Source organism: Chroicocephalus ridibundus, chromosome 5 (assembly GCF_963924245.1).
Source record: "Chroicocephalus ridibundus chromosome 5, bChrRid1.1, whole genome shotgun sequence".
NCBI classification, from domain to species: Eukaryota; Metazoa; Chordata; class Aves; order Charadriiformes; family Laridae; genus Chroicocephalus; species Chroicocephalus ridibundus.
In genome coordinates this window covers 216,972-234,500 of record NC_086288.1, presented here as the reverse complement: position 1 = coordinate 234,500, position 17,529 = coordinate 216,972, and the positions used below count along the sequence as shown (strand labels likewise).

At 42.7% G+C, this 17,529-nt stretch overlaps 1 protein-coding gene across 4 annotated transcripts in view; it reads left to right on the top strand.

Annotated features, from left to right (window-relative positions):
- Positions 1-17,529, top strand: part of ANKRD17 (ankyrin repeat domain 17) — an 89,894-nt gene that overhangs the window by 64,160 nt on the left and 8,205 nt on the right. For 3 of the 4 annotated variants that reach the window (XM_063335512.1, XM_063335515.1, XM_063335514.1), the window contains exons 16-29: positions 2,860-3,008; positions 4,732-4,843; positions 5,014-5,159; positions 7,095-7,237; positions 7,988-8,201; positions 8,673-8,848; positions 9,648-9,810; positions 10,600-10,695; positions 11,276-11,392; positions 12,212-12,383; positions 13,163-13,610; positions 14,016-14,171; positions 14,405-14,554; positions 15,075-16,723. In XM_063335512.1, the coding sequence (XP_063191582.1) occupies positions 2,860-3,008; positions 4,732-4,843; positions 5,014-5,159; positions 7,095-7,237; positions 7,988-8,201; positions 8,673-8,848; positions 9,648-9,810; positions 10,600-10,695; positions 11,276-11,392; positions 12,212-12,383; positions 13,163-13,610; positions 14,016-14,171; positions 14,405-14,554; positions 15,075-16,723 (3,891 nt within the window). The remainder of the gene's footprint in view (positions 1-2,859; positions 3,009-4,731; positions 4,844-5,013; positions 5,160-7,094; positions 7,238-7,987; positions 8,202-8,672; positions 8,849-9,647; positions 9,811-10,599; positions 10,696-11,275; positions 11,393-12,211; positions 12,384-13,162; positions 13,611-14,015; positions 14,172-14,404; positions 14,555-15,074; positions 16,724-17,529) is intronic. The other variant, XM_063335513.1, reaches the window with a different exon arrangement.

The window sequence follows — 17,529 nt, the reverse complement described above, 5'->3', positions numbered from 1 at the left end:
AACCACAAAAGCCTTTGGCTGGAGTGTTCAAACGGAGCTTGGAGTGACAGATTCCCACAAAGAAGCTTGACCTTGTTTCCTAATGTGATTAAGACTGCTACCTGGTCCCCAACCAAGGCAGGTATATACTAAAATATTCTAATAGCTTCATTCTAATTAGTCTGTTCCAGTAGACTTCATTATCCCAGGCATGAAGTAATGACATTTCGGTGTTGAAGTACAGACCTGTAGTTCAATTTTGCCACTGTCTGTTAGAGTAGATGGAGGGGAGAGGGGAAAGGTAAACCTTTGCCCATCAGTCCATTTAGATTGGATGATCGAGGTAGCGGGTTACTCTTTTCAGGGCTCGAGACTGTTGTGAAAACCTCCTGGCTTATTGAAAACTTTTAATATATTTTGTTTGGACACCATAAAGATTCTATTCATTGCCCTTGGCATGTCCATTAAATTTGAACTCTGCACAGGAAATAAATACAATCCAAGTCATTATCCATAAAAATAAATATCTTGTCTCAGTGAAATGTGCTGTAGGGATATGAACTATATTTTGTACATTTATTATTGCTGAAGCACTCCTGAAATATATTTAGTGTGAGAACTGTAAGTTAACATGCCTGTTCCTCTCCACCTGCGTGCATAAAACCATTCATCCATGGGTTGTACAATAAACGTTTTCTTCCTTGTGGGAAGAGGGGTGTTGGCTTTTAAACATGTCTCTTTTTCTTTTTTTTCCCCCCTCAGTGCAACACGGTTGGTATAAAAAATAGAATCTAACTGAATTGAGACCTTCCTAACTGTCTTGGTTTGTGTGGGATGTTTTTTTTTTTTTAAGTCTAACAAATTTAATAGTGCTTTCTGTAATCTAGAGATACTCCCAAGCCCCCTTCTTGGGACTACAGCAGTAATTGTTAGCAACGGTTTAAAATCCATGTGCTACTGCCGCAGGGTTAACTTTTCACATGTTGGATTATTTGATGATCGTGCTTTTACATCATCCGAGTTAAGCGTATTTGGTTAGCTTCCAGTCCATTTTACCATCCTTGCTGGGTTATTTTGGACTCGATGTGAGAGTCAAGAATCATCATCCTTTATAATTCCATTACTGTTTTATGCTGCTTTAACTTCCTTTTTGAACTTATAGAAAGAAGGTAAATGTGCTAGTTTTTCAAAATTGCATGTTATGAGCATGTATGTAAAGAGAAGAGCGGGAGTGGAAACAGACAACTTCATATCCTTCTATATGAAACCCATTTGAAGTTGTGGTTTTAGGTTATATCTGTAATTTACAATCAGAATAAGGAATGAGATGAGTTTAAATTAGATGCTGCACGGAATGATATTTGGTTATGATCTTTGGTTAGTTCTCCTCGGAACAGAACTCCCTTAGGCCAGAGGGTTTTGACTTTGGGTCAGAATGCTTTGACTTAGCTTCTGTATGTTTCCTTTAATCCATACCTAGCGTGGTTTGTCTCGCAAGACGAGAAGGGTTTTGGAAAGGCACTCTGATGTAAAGATCAAGGGAGTTTGGATCTTGATTTACTCTTAAATATAAGGTTAATCAGACTTTTTGTGTCGTAAGTTGGGAGTTCTTTGTTTCTCTCGGTGACACTTATTAGCTTCTTTGGGATTTGGTGTAGGAAGTCTAGAAATTAAATTAGCAATGGAGGAAAAACATAGCACTCTTGCAGCGGGGGGGAGTACGCCCATTAGCATGTTGGGATACAATTTTTGTGGCATCTGTTGAAAAACTTATCACTTCCGATTAAGTATGGGAGCTAATTATCAATGGCTGGCAGTTAGGGACACGGCTGATTATTAAACCGTTTGACAAACGAATAGGCATTTAAAAGTTGGGGATAAAGGGACATTCTTTTGATAAGGCTACTCGGTGGTGTGGTGTGTATTAGGTGAACACTGACAATATGTGGAAACTACTTTTCTTTCCTTTTGCAGTTAAAGGTGCTCTTGTCCCCTTGCCAGGAGAAGTGAACGGTTCTTCCCTTTCTCCTTTGCTCAGCACACCTGGGAAAGACCTGGAGAAAAGGCAGGGAGACAACAACTAAGTTATTTTAAGGCGAAAAAATCCCCAAAAAGTAGGAAAATGGGAGATTTCCCCCGAAGGCAGTTTAGGATTCAAGTTTGCTCTGTACTTCTAAACGTGATATGTATGAAATGAATTTCGAGGCAGTGTGGCAGTCGGTGCTATTTTGTGTTGTGTCAATCCATTGTCATGAACTGTAAAATGGTATTACCTTCCGCTTATCCTAACAACCGTGACCAAGGTTTCTGCAAAATGGCTGTTAAGAAGCTTCCACTTCTCTGGTTTCAAGCAATTCCGCCATGTGAGCATCCTGACACCAGCACTGTTGCTTTTCTGTTGTGTTTGTAGGGGCCGGGGGGCGGGGGGTCAAGGTTGGACAGACTTGTGTACGAGAGTCTTCTTTAAACTGTTGTAAGAAAAATTACGTAGCTACCCATCGATTGGACTTGTTCTGCAGTCCTTCTAAAGGTATGGAACTCCTGGGCCAAATCATGGCTAACTTGTTATGGGAGACATCTTGGGTTAAAAAACAAAACAAAACAACTTTTGTGTGGTGGGCTTCCGGAAAACATGCCAATCTGATGCTTACCTATTTCTTTGCTTGAACACGCTTAACCTTTTTCACAGTTAATAATTCAAAGAGTTAAAGGTTCAAAGGTTGGGTCAAATGTGTAGAAAATACATATTTGTGGAAAATGAAGTTTTTCGGGAGTTCTGTCTGTTGGTGGGCGTTCTGTCCCACCATCCAGTAATTGTCACATTAAACTTAGGAAGCGAAGTGTTTTGCTGTTACTAAGTGTGATCATTCTGTTCAACAGCAGTGAGCGGAAGAGCATCTGCAATGTCAAACACTCCTACCCACAGCATTGCAACTTCTGTCTCCCAGCCTCAGACGCCAACTCCGAGCCCTATCATTTCTCCTTCAGCCATGCTCCCCATCTACCCTGCTATAGATATCGATGCCCAGGTGAGCCCGTGCTTGTCGCTGCGCCGCGGATGCCTGAAGCTATTTTGCTGCTTCATCCTGAATAATTCAACGCCCGTAAACAGCTCTGTTGTGTCATGAATTGGGGTCTAGAGACTTGATTTGCTGCTTTTAGAAAGCCTCTGCAGCTCCCCAGAGAGTTGCAACCCGCTTTGCTCTGTGCTCTCGCTGAACAAAAGAGAAGGCCTGTGAATGACTAAACACTTGCATTTCTTATTCCTTTGTTGTCGGAGAGATTATGAGAAACAGTGAAGTTGTCTTCGGACAGACATGAAATATTTTTCTGGGCTGATATCCTAAGACAAAAATAAGCCTTAAAATGTTGCACACTGTTTTTTCTGGTTGTGCTTGAATTCATTGGCCAGTGATCACCCAGCTTGACAGAAGTATTAAAGTGCGGAAACTAATGATTTCTGTAACTTTTTCAACAAGAGGAAATAACGCAAGCTCTCATTTCCACTAACAAAAAGGCATTTCTGTATTGAAAGTAATTTTAAAAAGGGCTACTTTATGTTGAGTTGCAGCTAGCTGGCTGTCAAAAGACCAGGGTGCATATGCTAAGTAGCATATGTATACACATAGCTCTGGACTATACGTAACCTGGATAAGGTGTGGGCAGTGTGGAGAAAAGGAAAGGCATGAGATTGTGGAGAAGGGGTGAGAAACCTCTGGAAAACCAATCTTGGCTACTTCAGCTTCTCGTGACACTGGGCTTGGTCTCTGCCGTGACTGTGTCCAGGAGCGCTCGCCATAACCTGATGGGCCTTGACGTTAGCGGGTAGACACCAGGGCAGATCATGGCTATGATAAGTTGCCAGCTACCCTGTCTTGTAACAGAGTAAACTGAAACTGAATTCTCACAGTAGCTAGGAAGTGTGGGTTTGTGGGGTTTGGGTGTTTCTGTTGTTTTGGTGTCTGTTATTGTTTAAGGAGAGAGATGTTGCTTTAGTCAGTCCCTGTGCTGTATCTAACAGTCCTGTGAGACTCTCAGTTGCTCTTTCCAATAGGGTGGTGGTGGTTTACGTGGGCCCTGGCAGCACTGAGGGATGAAATGCAGGTTGCTGCGTTGCAGGTGTTCGGTGGGCAGAATCAAGGGTGATACGGGCTCTGCGCCGTTACCGAGAGCTGGCTGCTGCTGGAAATGCTCACGTGGGGAGACAGTGTATGGGTGCTCCAAGGGGGGGAAAAACTTCCCAGCAGAGCGTAAGCTCTAAGACTTCTCTATGTTTTTGTTTGTTTTTTCTTTTCCATTACTGTGTTTGTGGGCTGACTGTAGCTGATTTCTGCTGTTTGGAGGCTTCAGCAACAGTAGTGGTGAGATTGCAGAATCTTTCCCTCTTTGGTTTAACCGGAGGGTTAAGAGTTAAAGATAGAATTCTTATCTTCATTATATTAGTCAGGCAGTGGTAAAGAAGTTGATCTAGTTAGCAAAGCACAGGTGAAATCCCAGTTCTTGAAGGATCTCAGTTCTTGTCAGGGGTTGTTCTCAAATCTCCTGGCAGAGCTGAGTTGAGAAGTAGAATCCTGTGATGAACTTAAACATGAAGGAGAACTGTGAGGTAATCAGCAGACATGCCTTAAGCTTGTAGAAGTTTTTAATTTTTCACAGGTGTAGTTGTACTTGGGCTAATAGGTGATATAACAGGGTTGTGCTTGAAAAAGGAAATATTTATCTTGTTGTGTATATGATGTCTGTTTCCTTTAGACTGAGAGTAATCACGACACCGCGTTGACACTTGCTTGTGCTGGTGGCCACGAAGAACTAGTACAAACTCTGCTAGAGAGAGGAGCTAATATTGAACACCGGGACAAGAAAGGTCGGTAGCTCCCTGGCAACACAGACCCTGCTTTTCCAGTGTGTCATGCTAAAGAAATACACAATAAGCCTAGTCCTTATGGGAAGCTTTTAGGCTTGCTTTTCTGGTGGTTTAACTGATGTCACTTAAGCTATAAATGTGGGCTCTTCAGACATCCTTTTTCATTTCAGGGTTTACTCCGCTTATTTTGGCTGCTACAGCCGGCCACGTGGGTGTTGTTGAAATCTTACTGGATAATGGAGCTGATATTGAAGCCCAGTCTGAGAGAACCAAGGACACTCCCTTGTCTTTGGCTTGTTCAGGAGGGAGACAAGAGGTAAAGCAAAACTGAACTCTTCAAAAGCAGTGTGTAGATTACACTAACGAATGTTCCAGGAAAGCCACAGTACCTTAATTCACCATTCTGTTTCAGGATGCTGTGTTTTAAAAAGGATGCAGAGAGCTTCACGTTTTTTAAGCTACATATTGCGGCGTGTCTCCTGTAGATTGCTGCTTCTCTTTTTAAAAGGTGGACCAGTGCTGCATGGATAACCTCATGCCTGTAATCATTAGGGGCTCATTATGGGGCTTTTACCAGCATAATTAGATACAGATATGAAAGTGAATGCAAGGAGTGTTCTTGTTCAGAAGCCAGAGTTAAACACAAATCAGTTCCACATATGAGCCGAGAGGGTTTTCTAATGGATTCTGTCTAAGCTGTGGGATATTGGAGCACAGCAGAAACTTCAGCATCTCTGATTAAAAATACACAAAAACGTTTTTCAGATGATTGATCAAAAGTGAATGTAGGGGAAGTTGTTTTTTTTTATGTTATGGGAAATACTATATTTTGTGACTTCATTATATAATCTGCGTCTTGATTTGTTTGTTTTTTCTAATAGTTGTTACAAATCTAAATTCTGTTAAAGCTTCTACTACGTGGATTGCGAAAGCCCCAGTAGAAGCTGTGTGACCTGGTGCGGGATTACCTTCCGCTGTGGCCATCTGGAAATTAGGGAGATGCCTCTCCTACTTCTGCAGGCTGTCTTAACAGTGCTCCCATGGCGTTTAAATGGTGATGCCTTCCCTAGACAAAATCTTCCTGAAAACTTGAAGCTCTCCTGGCCTGTTTTCAGTGCCCTGGAGAAGCTCTCGGAGGTTGGGATTTGGCTGCGGGGACACTGACCTGTGCTCTGGTGAAGGGAACAGCCTGCTTTTTACTCTGTCTCTCATAGCAGCTGTTCTGGACAGCAGCCTCAGGCAGCAAAGGTGAATTTATGCTTGCCTTGGCAGAGACGTGATTGAGCTGTGTTTCTCAAGCGGTAGTTCTTGGAGGAACGCATCGTGTATTTGGGAGAGAAGATGGGAAAGCACCCGACTCTGGGCAGAGGAGGTGATGCTGGGATGCCCTCCCGCCCCAGTTTCTCTATTTGGCACTATTTTTCACAGGAAAACATCTGATTGAAAAGCCCTTCGCTTCAGTTGTGCAGGTCTAATCTAAAGAAGTTTTATGCTTAGAAGCTGAAAGCGGAGCAAATGAAGCATTGCACTGGAGATAACACAGCAGGTTTTTGCATCAGTGTTCATTTTATGTTGCTAGATAGTTCAGTTTCTTGTCAAGTCTTCTGCATTACGGAATGTAAGCTTCATCTGGAAAGTGGGGAGCTATGAATTGTATGGGTTGTGAATGAATCTGTAAGGAAGGAATAATGACAGCAGTACTTGTTTTTGTTAATGTACATAGAAGAACAAGGGATGGAGATGTTAATTTTTTTAATGGCTCTTGCATGAGAGGTCTGCGTATGATCTCCACTCCGCTTGCTGTAGGGGTGTGAGTAGAGAACATAAGATAAAACATGCAACTGCTTTCTTGTTTGCTCCACAGCTTTGGTTTGAGGATGAGTTTTTTAACTCGATAGTGAACTAGGCGCTAAAATGGGTGAGGGCAAAAAGCAAGAGTACTTTGTATACTGTATTCAAACGGAATCTACAGTTTTTCTCGCTATATTATCCAATTAGGTATGAATGGTTTAAGCATACTAATGAGCACTCTTGATTGATTTTTTTTTTTAAAGGAAACTTTACAGTGGCTCTGAAACATGAGGCTGCAGCCTCATCTGTTGACGGGGCGAGGATTATAGGGAAGCAACGGAGTAAAATCTCTTTGAGTGTTGGAAGGTGTCAACGGTATATTTAGGCTTCAAAAATATTTGCTCGGGACAGATTTGCAAGTTCAGGAGAAAACCAGATGTTATTTCTTAAAACACTGCAGGTGGTGGAGTTGCTGCTAGCTCGAGGGGCAAACAAAGAGCACAGGAATGTTTCTGATTACACACCTTTAAGCCTCGCCGCTTCTGGTGGCTACGTGAACATTATCAAGATTCTGCTAAATGCTGGGGCAGAAATAAATTCCAGGCAAGTTCCCTTTTCACCCCTTCTCTAATGGTTTCTGTAGTATTCTTACTTTTTACCCTTTCGAGAAGGACTTCTTGACAACTATGTGAGCAAAACCTTACTTCTCTTACGTGATCACAAGCAATGTATTGTTTAATTTGTAGTAGGCTTCTTCTCCCCTTAAGTAAGACACCAAAGGTTTTGACTGCACATTTCTAATGCTCTTTTAATTTCCATCTCCCTCTCTGTATTTTGTTCATTTCTTTCCCGTAGCATAGGATCAGTCTTCTTTGTCAAAGATCTAAATCTTTCTTTTTGTCTGATTGGCCTGCTGATTGAAATTAGTGCTGGGTTACACGAAGAAAGCATGTGTGTGTTTATCCCTTTGTTTTCCCTGTGTAGTTGAAGGAAAGCTTTTTCTCTGTGCGTGTGCATGCATGTAATGCTTTTGCATCCATTGGGAGGTAGAAAATAGCTCAGCTGTGCCCCGCACAAGCCAAACGAAAAGTCGAAGGAAAAGTTGAGCTCCTTGTAGGAGATGTCTTCAAATTTACAGCAATTAAGAGGTAACAAGCATAGTACCTCTGGGTAGGAATATTTGCCTAAGCACTGCTGCTGTGGAGAACCTTTTGTAGTTTCCTTAATAGTTGCTGCGTGGCTGATTTTTTGGTCTTAGATAAGTACTCTGCCTTCACTGGCCTTGTTAAAGTCATTTCGGAGGTGTGATTGTGGTTTACAGAGTGGGTTTTTTTTTTCCTTTTTCTCTTTCAGAACTGGTAGCAAATTGGGCATTTCTCCCTTAATGCTGGCAGCCATGAATGGGCACACTGCTGCCGTCAAGCTGTTACTGGACATGGGCTCCGATATAAATGCCCAGATAGAGACCAACAGGAACACGGCGCTGACTCTGGCGTGTTTCCAGGGGAGGACCGAGGTGGTCAGCCTGCTGCTTGACAGAAAAGCTAACGTAGAGCACAGAGCTAAGGTAAGGAGCAAAGAGCTCAGCAAGTCTCCCAGAAGAGACACTGTTAGTCATCGCTTTTCTGTGGTCGTCTGATGATTTTCTTGCCTTTTGTGCAAGTTGACTTCCCCAGTTCGGTTAGCCGAACTGAACCATACATTGTAAAGAAAAATAATGACTGCACTTAAGGGCTAGTATTTTGTGAGTTACGCTGTTGATCAGAAGACAAGTGTGTCTTCTGAAACCTTAATTAATCTTCAGAGAAATTGAGAGCAGTGGGCTTTGAATCCCCTTTGAATCGAGCTCTAAGAGCTGACTGAAGATGAGCTAGCCTTAAAAATGTTGCTAAGCTGTTAGGAACTGACCAGGTGACAATTGGAATCTGCACACCAGGACTAGAAATATGTTTCTAGAAGCTGAAATAAATCCTTGCTCGAGTGAAACACACCTCTCACCCCCAACTCATTGCTCGTTTTCCCCGCTTGCTTGCCTTAGACTGGTCTCACACCGTTGATGGAAGCAGCTTCTGGTGGCTATGCAGAAGTGGGCAGAGTTCTGCTGGACAAAGGTGCAGATGTCAACGCTCCTCCGGTCCCTTCCTCGAGAGACACGGCTTTAACCATTGCAGCAGACAAAGGGCACTACAAATTCTGTGAGCTTCTCATTAGCAGGTACTGTATTTGCAAGTGTGCTGCTTGAAGGAAAGCATCTTAAATATGGCCTTACTTAGACTGATCTTTCCCAATATACAGGAGTATTTCCCAGTATACGCTACAGGATAGGAATAGGGAAAGGTTCTGTGTCAGTTGGTCATTAATACGTGTTTTTATTTATCAAAAGTGATCAAACAAAGTTCTATTTGGTGTTAGAGTGCTTGCTTTTGCCCAAACAGACTAAATCAGTTTTTCCTGTCCCACTGAATGTTAGAAATAAACAATTTTATGTGGTAGTCATAATGATGACATGGAGCTATTTCAGACGGTAGTCTTAAGTCCTTAAACAACAGATGATGTGCACAAAATATATGTGTAATGATTTCTTGGGGTTTTTTTGACATTGATCACGATGCATGTTCAATGTAATCGCGTTTCCTGGGTAGCTTTTGGATATGTCATTTTCCAAGTAGTAGCGCTGGTTGTTGGCTTGCACTTCAAATGTCCTAAGTGGTTGCGAGTAAACTAATGAAGCATACTGATGGATGGAGTTAATGAAGTAATTAGAGAAGCTTCAGAGACAGCTGACAAACAGCAGGAATTAGGGTATTAAAATATGTTTTTAGGCTGAGTTGAAGCTTTTGGCAGCATCAGAAGAAACAATAATATTGTGAACTGAAGCACTCTATGGCTGCTTATGTTTAATGTGAAAATGAGTATTGAATTTTACCCTATTGCCCTTGTGTTGCCTGTCCAGTTGATACATGAAATGAAAAAGCTGGTTCAGAGTTTTGATTGAAGGTGTTTGTTTTTGTAGAGGAGCTCACATTGATGTGCGTAACAAGAAGGGGAATACTCCGCTGTGGCTGGCAGCGAACGGAGGGCACCTAGATGTTGTCCAACTGCTAGTTCAAGCTGGAGCTGATGTGGATGCTGCTGATAACAGGAAGATAACTCCTCTTATGGCAGCCTTTCGAAAGGTAAAATACCAAGTTCACCTTTGGTCTTAGCTGGTATTGTCTCGATCATCCCTACATAGTTCCTATATATGGAACGTAGCTGACAGAAACTATGTATTTAAAATTATAACTGTTAATTAACTGTTAATTTTAATGCTTGGCATTGAATCTTCAAAAATAGGTATGTGTGTCACCTGTATAATAGCTGTGTTAAATTCTAGTAGAAATTTGCTTTATAGGCACTTTGCTGAGGTGGGTTCTCCTGGGTCTGTCCAGGGGTGAAAGTTGCAGTGTGTTTGTGCAGAGAGGAGGAATGCGTGGTAGAACTCAGGGGAAATCGGTTTGGCTTCTTACGCAAGAGAAGATGAGCACTTTCACCAAAAAAAAAGTGTGGTTTAGCCTGATCTAACTCTAGAGATAATTGTTCTTAGGAAGGAAGCGTAGTTCAAGTGCTGCAGTACTGGAAAAATTGCAAATGACTGTAGGATCCTCTTCAGTTGCCAGAGCTGGGCATTTGAAAACTACCAAAATAAAAGGCAGGAGTATGTGACAGTGCGGCTGGAGTAAGGGTGGCTTGACAACCACTACTGCAATTGCTTGCCTTCTCTTCCAGCATACATGTGAAGAAACATCCCTTGCTAGTTCAAGAGGTGATAAAGATTAAAAAAAAAAAAAAGTACATGTTGAGAGCATCATTTGAAGGAGTTGGAAGTAAATATTTTGCAACGAGCGCTTGGACTGAAGTGTTCCTTATCAAACCAGAAGCAGCTGGCCTGATATAAAATGTCGTCCTTGAAATTTTTTTTCCAGGGTCATGTAAAAGTGGTGCGTTACCTAGTGAAAGAAGTAAACCAGTTTCCATCAGACTCGGAATGCATGAGATACATAGCAACAATTACTGATAAGGTAAGATTGTAAGAATAAAAATATTTGAGAAGGAATGGTGCTGTGACTCAGATTTAGAGTCAAGGTTATGAATGGTGTTTAGCTTCCTGGCACTCCAGATTACAGCCAAAGGATGAGTCCCGTTGGAATTTTTCAGAAAAAACATTGCAAAAAATGGGAACACGCAGCTACAGTAACTTTGTGCTCCTCGGTGCTGTGAGAAAACTAGTAAAGGTGGTGTTATTGATTATCTGTGCTTATTTTCAAGCGTTCTCCCAGTCGCCACCTCACTCTGCTCCACCTTCCCCCTGTTGAGCGAGTTTGGGCTGAGTTTACGATGGCTTTTGCAGTGGGGTGGAGGTCACAGGATGAACTTACAAGAGTGTGTGTGAGCCTAAGTATGAAGTTTCTTAACTTTGTAAAAAAAGAAAGAAAATACAAAACATAATTGACAGTGAAGTGGTTTCTTGCAGCATATTAAGTGGACTGCTGCTCTTCCTTGTGGAGGTTCAGTGTTGTTTGGTTTTATCTTCAGTCCAGATGAAAAGGGTAAAAGCTACTTTATCATTTTTGTCACTTATCGCTTACTTTATCGCTGTAGGAGATGCTGAAGAAGTGCCACCTGTGTATGGAGTCAATTGTTCAAGCCAAAGATAGACAGGCTGCTGAGGCCAACAAAAATGCAAGCATTCTTTTAGAGGAACTGGACTTGGAGAAGGCAAGTTGAAAGAGTTTGGAGCTGTGAATATTTATTTGATAAAATCCCGATTTCACGTTCCTTCGAGACTATAGGGTTGGTGAAATTGCATATTAAAGTATAGGAGTATGTGTAATTACCGTAACTAGAGTGTCTAGAGCTGAGCATCTTGTTGTTCAGGTAATCTTTGAACTTTACTTTGACTATTACTCAGAAATTGGACCAAGAAACTCCGATATAACTATTTCCTCTGGAATAATACTGTACCAAAAGAAAGACTTCTGAGTGTAATTTTTTTGTCAAGTGCGTGATAGGTGGTCATTTTCCAGTCCACTGGTATGGATTTTAGGTCTAAAACCTGTTTTGTGTCTTAAATATTAAAAAAAATATACTAATAATGTTACTAGAAACCATAGTACTGTAGCAGAAATCTAATGGAAAAGTCGAAGTACAAGTATGGCGTCAAATGAGCGTGTGCTTTATATTCAGGCTCGCTGAAACCATTCCACGTTCTAATCTTTGAGAGGGAGGTGAGTGTTGTTAGGACTGTACCGCTGAGACTCGCAGCGTGACATGAAGAATCCTGAAAATCCATCTTGGAAAACTCTGACTTAAGTTTATAGGGTGTCTGTCCTCTGTTTGTACGCTAACCTTCCGTTAAAGTCAGTGAACAATCTACTTGGAACAAGTAAATACATAAAAGTATGGATTGTAGAGAATTTAGCCTCTGTAATGTAAATACATTAGTCTAAAATGCAAATTCAGCCTCCTAAGAAATATTTGCATTCCTTGAAATGCATGGGACACCTTGTGATACTGTTGCACGTGCTTGACTTGCAGCTGAGGGAAGAGAGCAGGAGACTGGCTTTGGCTGCCAAAAGAGAGAAAAGAAAGGAGAAAAGGAGGAAGAAAAAAGAAGAACAAAGACGAAAGCTAGAAGAAATAGAAGCAAAAAATAAAGAGAATTTTGAACTTCAAGCTGCTCAGGAGAAAGAGAAGCTAAAAGCTGAAGGTGATTTAAAATAGTTGCCTTAATTTTGCAACAAGGCCTTGATTTTTACACCCAGTATTAAAAAATCGCTTTTCTTGTCACAATTTGAAGACAAGCTTTCTTGTGGCCTTTGGTTTACCTTTTCCATTAAGCCTGTGGATTAGTGTGATGGCTTTTTCAGTGTCTTGCTGGGGCAAGTAACTGGTGCCAGCAGCTTCAGTGAGAGTTGTGGGTTAACTTCACCGTGGGGATGGTGTTGGCTTGGTGTTGGTGTTTTTTTTTCTCCTTCTTCCGGGCCCCAATACTTTTAATACCAGGTCAACTTTTATTATTTTATTTTTTTTAGCTAACAAACAGAATGATGATAATGATTAGCTGAAAAATATGGTGATAAGGAAATTCCAAATACCTAGTGTTCTCTTCTTCCCCAGCGAAACCTGGCTCTTTTGTGTCTCGGGCTGTCTCGGGCAATAAGTGTTATGTGCTGTACTGAGAAATGCTTTTCACTGATCATTCCTTCACTCCTAGATGCGGAAAGAAAAGACGTGACAATTTTTTTATGTTGTTTCATACGCTAGTTTATGTCCCCTAATTACTGTCTGTCTTCCCATGCCTGAATTGAGTTTCCCGTTTGTTAAATTGCTACTGCGTTTGTTGCAAGAGAAGAAGGAAATTCTATACGAGTTAGGATAAACGAGGGGAGAGGCTCCAGGGTATGACATATATAATAGTTTTACAGATGTCCGCACAAGCTTCCTCAAGCCAGCTAAATTCGCACTCCTTTTTCACTCTTCCATCAGATGATCCGGAGGTCCCCATGGAGCCTCCCAGTGCTACCACTACAACCACCATAGGTATATCTGCAACGTGGACAACGCTAGCAGGTTCCCATGGGAAGAGGAATAATACCATCACCACGACAAGCTCCAAAAGGAAAAACAGGAAAAACAAAGTAACCCCTGACAACGTTCAGATTATATTTGATGATCAGCTCCCGATTTCCTATAGCCAGCCAGAGAAAGTGAATGGTGAATCGAAGAGCAGCAGTACTAGTGAAAGTGGTGATAGTGACAATATGAGGATTTCCAGCTGTAGCGACGAAAGCAGCAATAGCAACAGCAGCCACAAAAGTGACAATCATTCTTCCACAGCCGTTACTAACACACAGAGCAACAAAAAGCAGCCATCGGTTCTTGTCACTTGTCCAAAGGATGAGAGGAAAGCAGTCACTGGCAAATCATCCATAAAGTAAGTTGCTGCGACTGTGAATGCCGCTTTAAGGTGGTTGTTGCCCTAGGTGTGAGCGCTGTACCTCTGTCATCATGGACTTGCATTCTTAAATCAGTTGTTCGGAAGTGGACGAGGCATTATGTCCTTGCTGTAGTGTGTTTGAGGAGCGTAAATATTGTTGCAGTATGAACTTCAGCTTAGTAGTAGGTTTGGAAGCAAGAACCATCATCTTGGATCTGGAATTACAGAATTGTTGGAGTATTTTGAGACGTAAGCATCTCAATTCAAGCAGCTTCTTAATAAGATAGCGCATTGGTGCTAAAACAGAAAAATTCTTGGGGGGGGCTGGAGAATTGGGGAAATACAATCCATCCTTTCCTTTTTTTTTGACTGCATAATGACAGCATTTAATTTCTTTCAAAGGTTGTCTGAAGTTATAAGTGAAGTGACGAGTAATTCCTTGTCTACTTGCACAAAGTCCGGTCCTTCTCCCCTTTCTTCTCCAAATGGAAAGCTAACCATTGCTAGTCCTAAACGTGGTCAGAAAAGGGAAGAAGGCTGGAAGGAAGTTGTGAGAAGGTAAGCAAAATATTCCCTGGAGTACCCTCGTTGATGTCCTTTTTCAGAATGTTTTGTCTATTGTACCTGCTCTGGAGTTACTGAATCACCAGTTTCTTAGCGGACCTGATAGATTTCACAAAATTACTGCTACATTGGTTGACTTGTGCATTCTAACATTGTTTTGCCCCATCTGCTCACCGCATCACGCCATAGAAGTGTTTCCCAGTTAAGACTGTTTCTTTTTTGTATAGATCCAAGAAGGTTTCTGTTCCATCAACTGTAATTTCCAGAGTCATTGGCAGAGGCGGATGTAACATCAACGCGATCCGTGAGTGCACGGGAGCGCACATAGACATTGACAAACAGAAGGACAAAACTGGAGATAGAATAATAACAATAAGGTAAGCTGGCTGCTTGATTTGCTCGTTCCGATGGGGATTCTCTCATTGTGGAACACCTTCCTGTATAGAAAAATGAAAAGGCTTGACCTCATCGTCCCATGAAAGATCACGTTGATACAGTCGGTTCTTTGAGGCAGGGGAGATGAATGGGGTGGGGAAACCAAGAACAACTGCTAGTCTGTACCAGCACGTGTGTACAAAAGATGATTTGAGATACGGTGCAGCATAAACGTTAGGATTCTGTGTTCAGAGTTGTTTAGACGTGGCTAGATATGTAGTGTATTTGGGGAGGTAAACATTTTAACCATTTGGGTTCTTTGGGAGTTGAAAGTTTTCAACTTGAGCTTCTTAAATAATTATTGGCAGCAAGAGTGTACCAAGCTCAGTTGTCATACAGAGAGTTATTCTTCTGTCTGTGTTAGTATGACGGATGGCGGGCTGGATCGTGCGTTGGAGGTACTTTGCTATTACGCGTGTAAATGCTTTAGATGCACTTTCCCTTTTCCCTTCAATTTTATAGGGGTGGCACAGAATCAACGAGACAGGCCACGCAGTTGATCAATGCTCTGATTAAGGATCCCGATAAAGAAATTGATGAACTTATTCCAAAGAACCGTTTGAAAAGTTCATCTGCAAACTCCAAAATAGGGTCATCAACACCTGCCACCACTACAGCTGCTAACAGTTCTCTCGTGGGCATCAAAGTGACCACCGTAGCTGCTTCGTCGACATCTCAAACTGCCTCCGCGCTCACCGTGCCTGCAATTTCTTCAGCGTCCACTCACAAAACCATTAAGAACCCAGTGAACAACGTGCGGCCTGGTTTCCAAGTCTCTCTTCCATTAGCATATCCTCCTCCGCAGTTTGCACACGCTTTACTCGCTGCTCAGACTTTCCAGCAGATCCGTCCGCCTCGGTTGCCCATGACACACTTCGGAGGTACTTTCCCACCGGCTCAGTCCACGTGGGGTCCGTTTCCTGTTAGGCCCTTGAGCCCCGCAAGAGCTACCAACTCACCGAAACCTCACATGGTGCCTCGCCATAACAGTCAGAACAGCAGCGGTTCTCAGGTGAATTCAGCCAGTTCTTTGACAACTAGTCCAACAGCTACAACAAGTTCAGTGGCTTCTACTGTGCCTGGTTCTTCTGCAAACGGCAGTCCAAGTTCACCTTCGGTCAGAAGACAGCTTTTCGTCACAGTGGTGAAGACATCAAACGCCACAACGACCACGGTGACAACCACGGCGAGCAACACGAGCACAGCGCCTACAAATGCCACGTATCCAATTCCTACTGCCAAAGAACACTACCCTGCATCTTCCCCGTCATCTCCTTCGCCTCCTGCGCAGCCAGCGGGTGTTTCCAGGAGCAGTCCATCCGACTGCGTAGCAACCTCTCCAAATAAAGGTGCACCTTCATCTGATCCGGAAGCGGGTAGCCCGCCAGCAGTGGAAACGAGCAGCTCAACCAGCAGTAGGCAGCCCAGTTCTGGTACCGGCAGCTCATCCGCGCACCCTGCTCATCAGCAGCCCCCGGGAGCTCCTCTGCAAGAGGCACGACCCCCACTTCAGCAACCTCAGGTTCCTGCACCAGATCCTCGAATGGTCGTGCCTCCAAATTTAGCGGCGACGAGCTCAGCTGCTCCTGTGGCAGGTCCAACAAATGCCCCGATGACCTATCCCATGTCTCAGACATCCATGGGGTCTTCTCAGCCCGCAGCCAAGATGGAAACCCCGGCCATCAGACCACCTGTCCACGGAACCGGTAGCGTCCATAAGAATCCGGCTCCTGTGCAGAATTCTTCTGTCGCAGTCCTCAATGTTAACCACATCAAAAGGCCTCACAGTGTTCCTTCTTCGGTGCAGCTTCCTTCTACCTTAAGTACACAAAGTGCTTCTCAGAATTCAGCCCATCCAGCAAACAAGCCCATGGGTAACAATTTCAGTGCTACTTTACCCTTTGGGCCCTTTAGTACGTTGTTTGAAAACAGTCCTACGTCTGCTCATGCCTTCTGGGGTGGTTCCGTCGTTTCATCGCAGACAACACCGGAATCTATGCTATCAGGAAAGTCTTCATTTTTGCCAAATTCAGATCCTTTACATCAGTCTGATACTTCCAAAGCCCCGGGTTTTAGGCCACCGTTACAGAGGCCAGCTCCAAGTCCCTCAGGTAAGTCCCTGTTTTGCCTTCATACCTTAAAAATATTCTTAAATATCCACCTCATGTTTTTATTTTGAACATGTAACACTTTCCGCCTCAGCTTTTGTGACCACTTATAGTAAATCGCTGTCTGCCCTGCAACGAAAGGGCGCTGTAATGGATTTTATTGTTGATTCTGTAAGCAAAGTTGAGTTCAGTTTCCTTTTAAGTGCCACCTGTCAAATCCAGTAACGATTTTGCAGCTGATGAACTTCATAAAAGTCGAGCCGAGACATTCTTTTTGGCATTCCAGTCTACTCTTTTGTGATAGCTGAGATAGGGAAACACTTGATTGCTGTTTCCACCTCCCTTCCCTACCACCAGCTAACAGCTATTCCAGTTGGTGATAACCTGCTGCTTGGCCTGAGGCTGCAGAGAAATACGCAGCATCTTCAAAGTGTTAGGAAGATACAAAAATGTGTGTTTTGATGTGAACTTGTAGTAAGAGGGGTGTTCTCTTAACTACTAAACTTGATCAAAAAACTTAATTTGATTGACTTCCTGAGTTCTGTTGGGAGTTGTTCAGCCCTCTGCGCAGACAGAGGCTGAGGAGTTGTCATAGAACTTGTTATGTAGCCTCCAGAAAGTACACACAGAGTTTGTACCAGCTGTGCTTGTTTTGGTAGGAGCCCTGAGTTGTTTACGTAGCTTAGGTTTATGAATTAAAAGATAATTCAGCTAGTTTTTTCATATTTTGTGGATATCATTATTTTGAGTAGATTTTGAGGCACTCTGTGAATTTTGTCAACTTAATACACTTCTTAGTGTTTTGATTT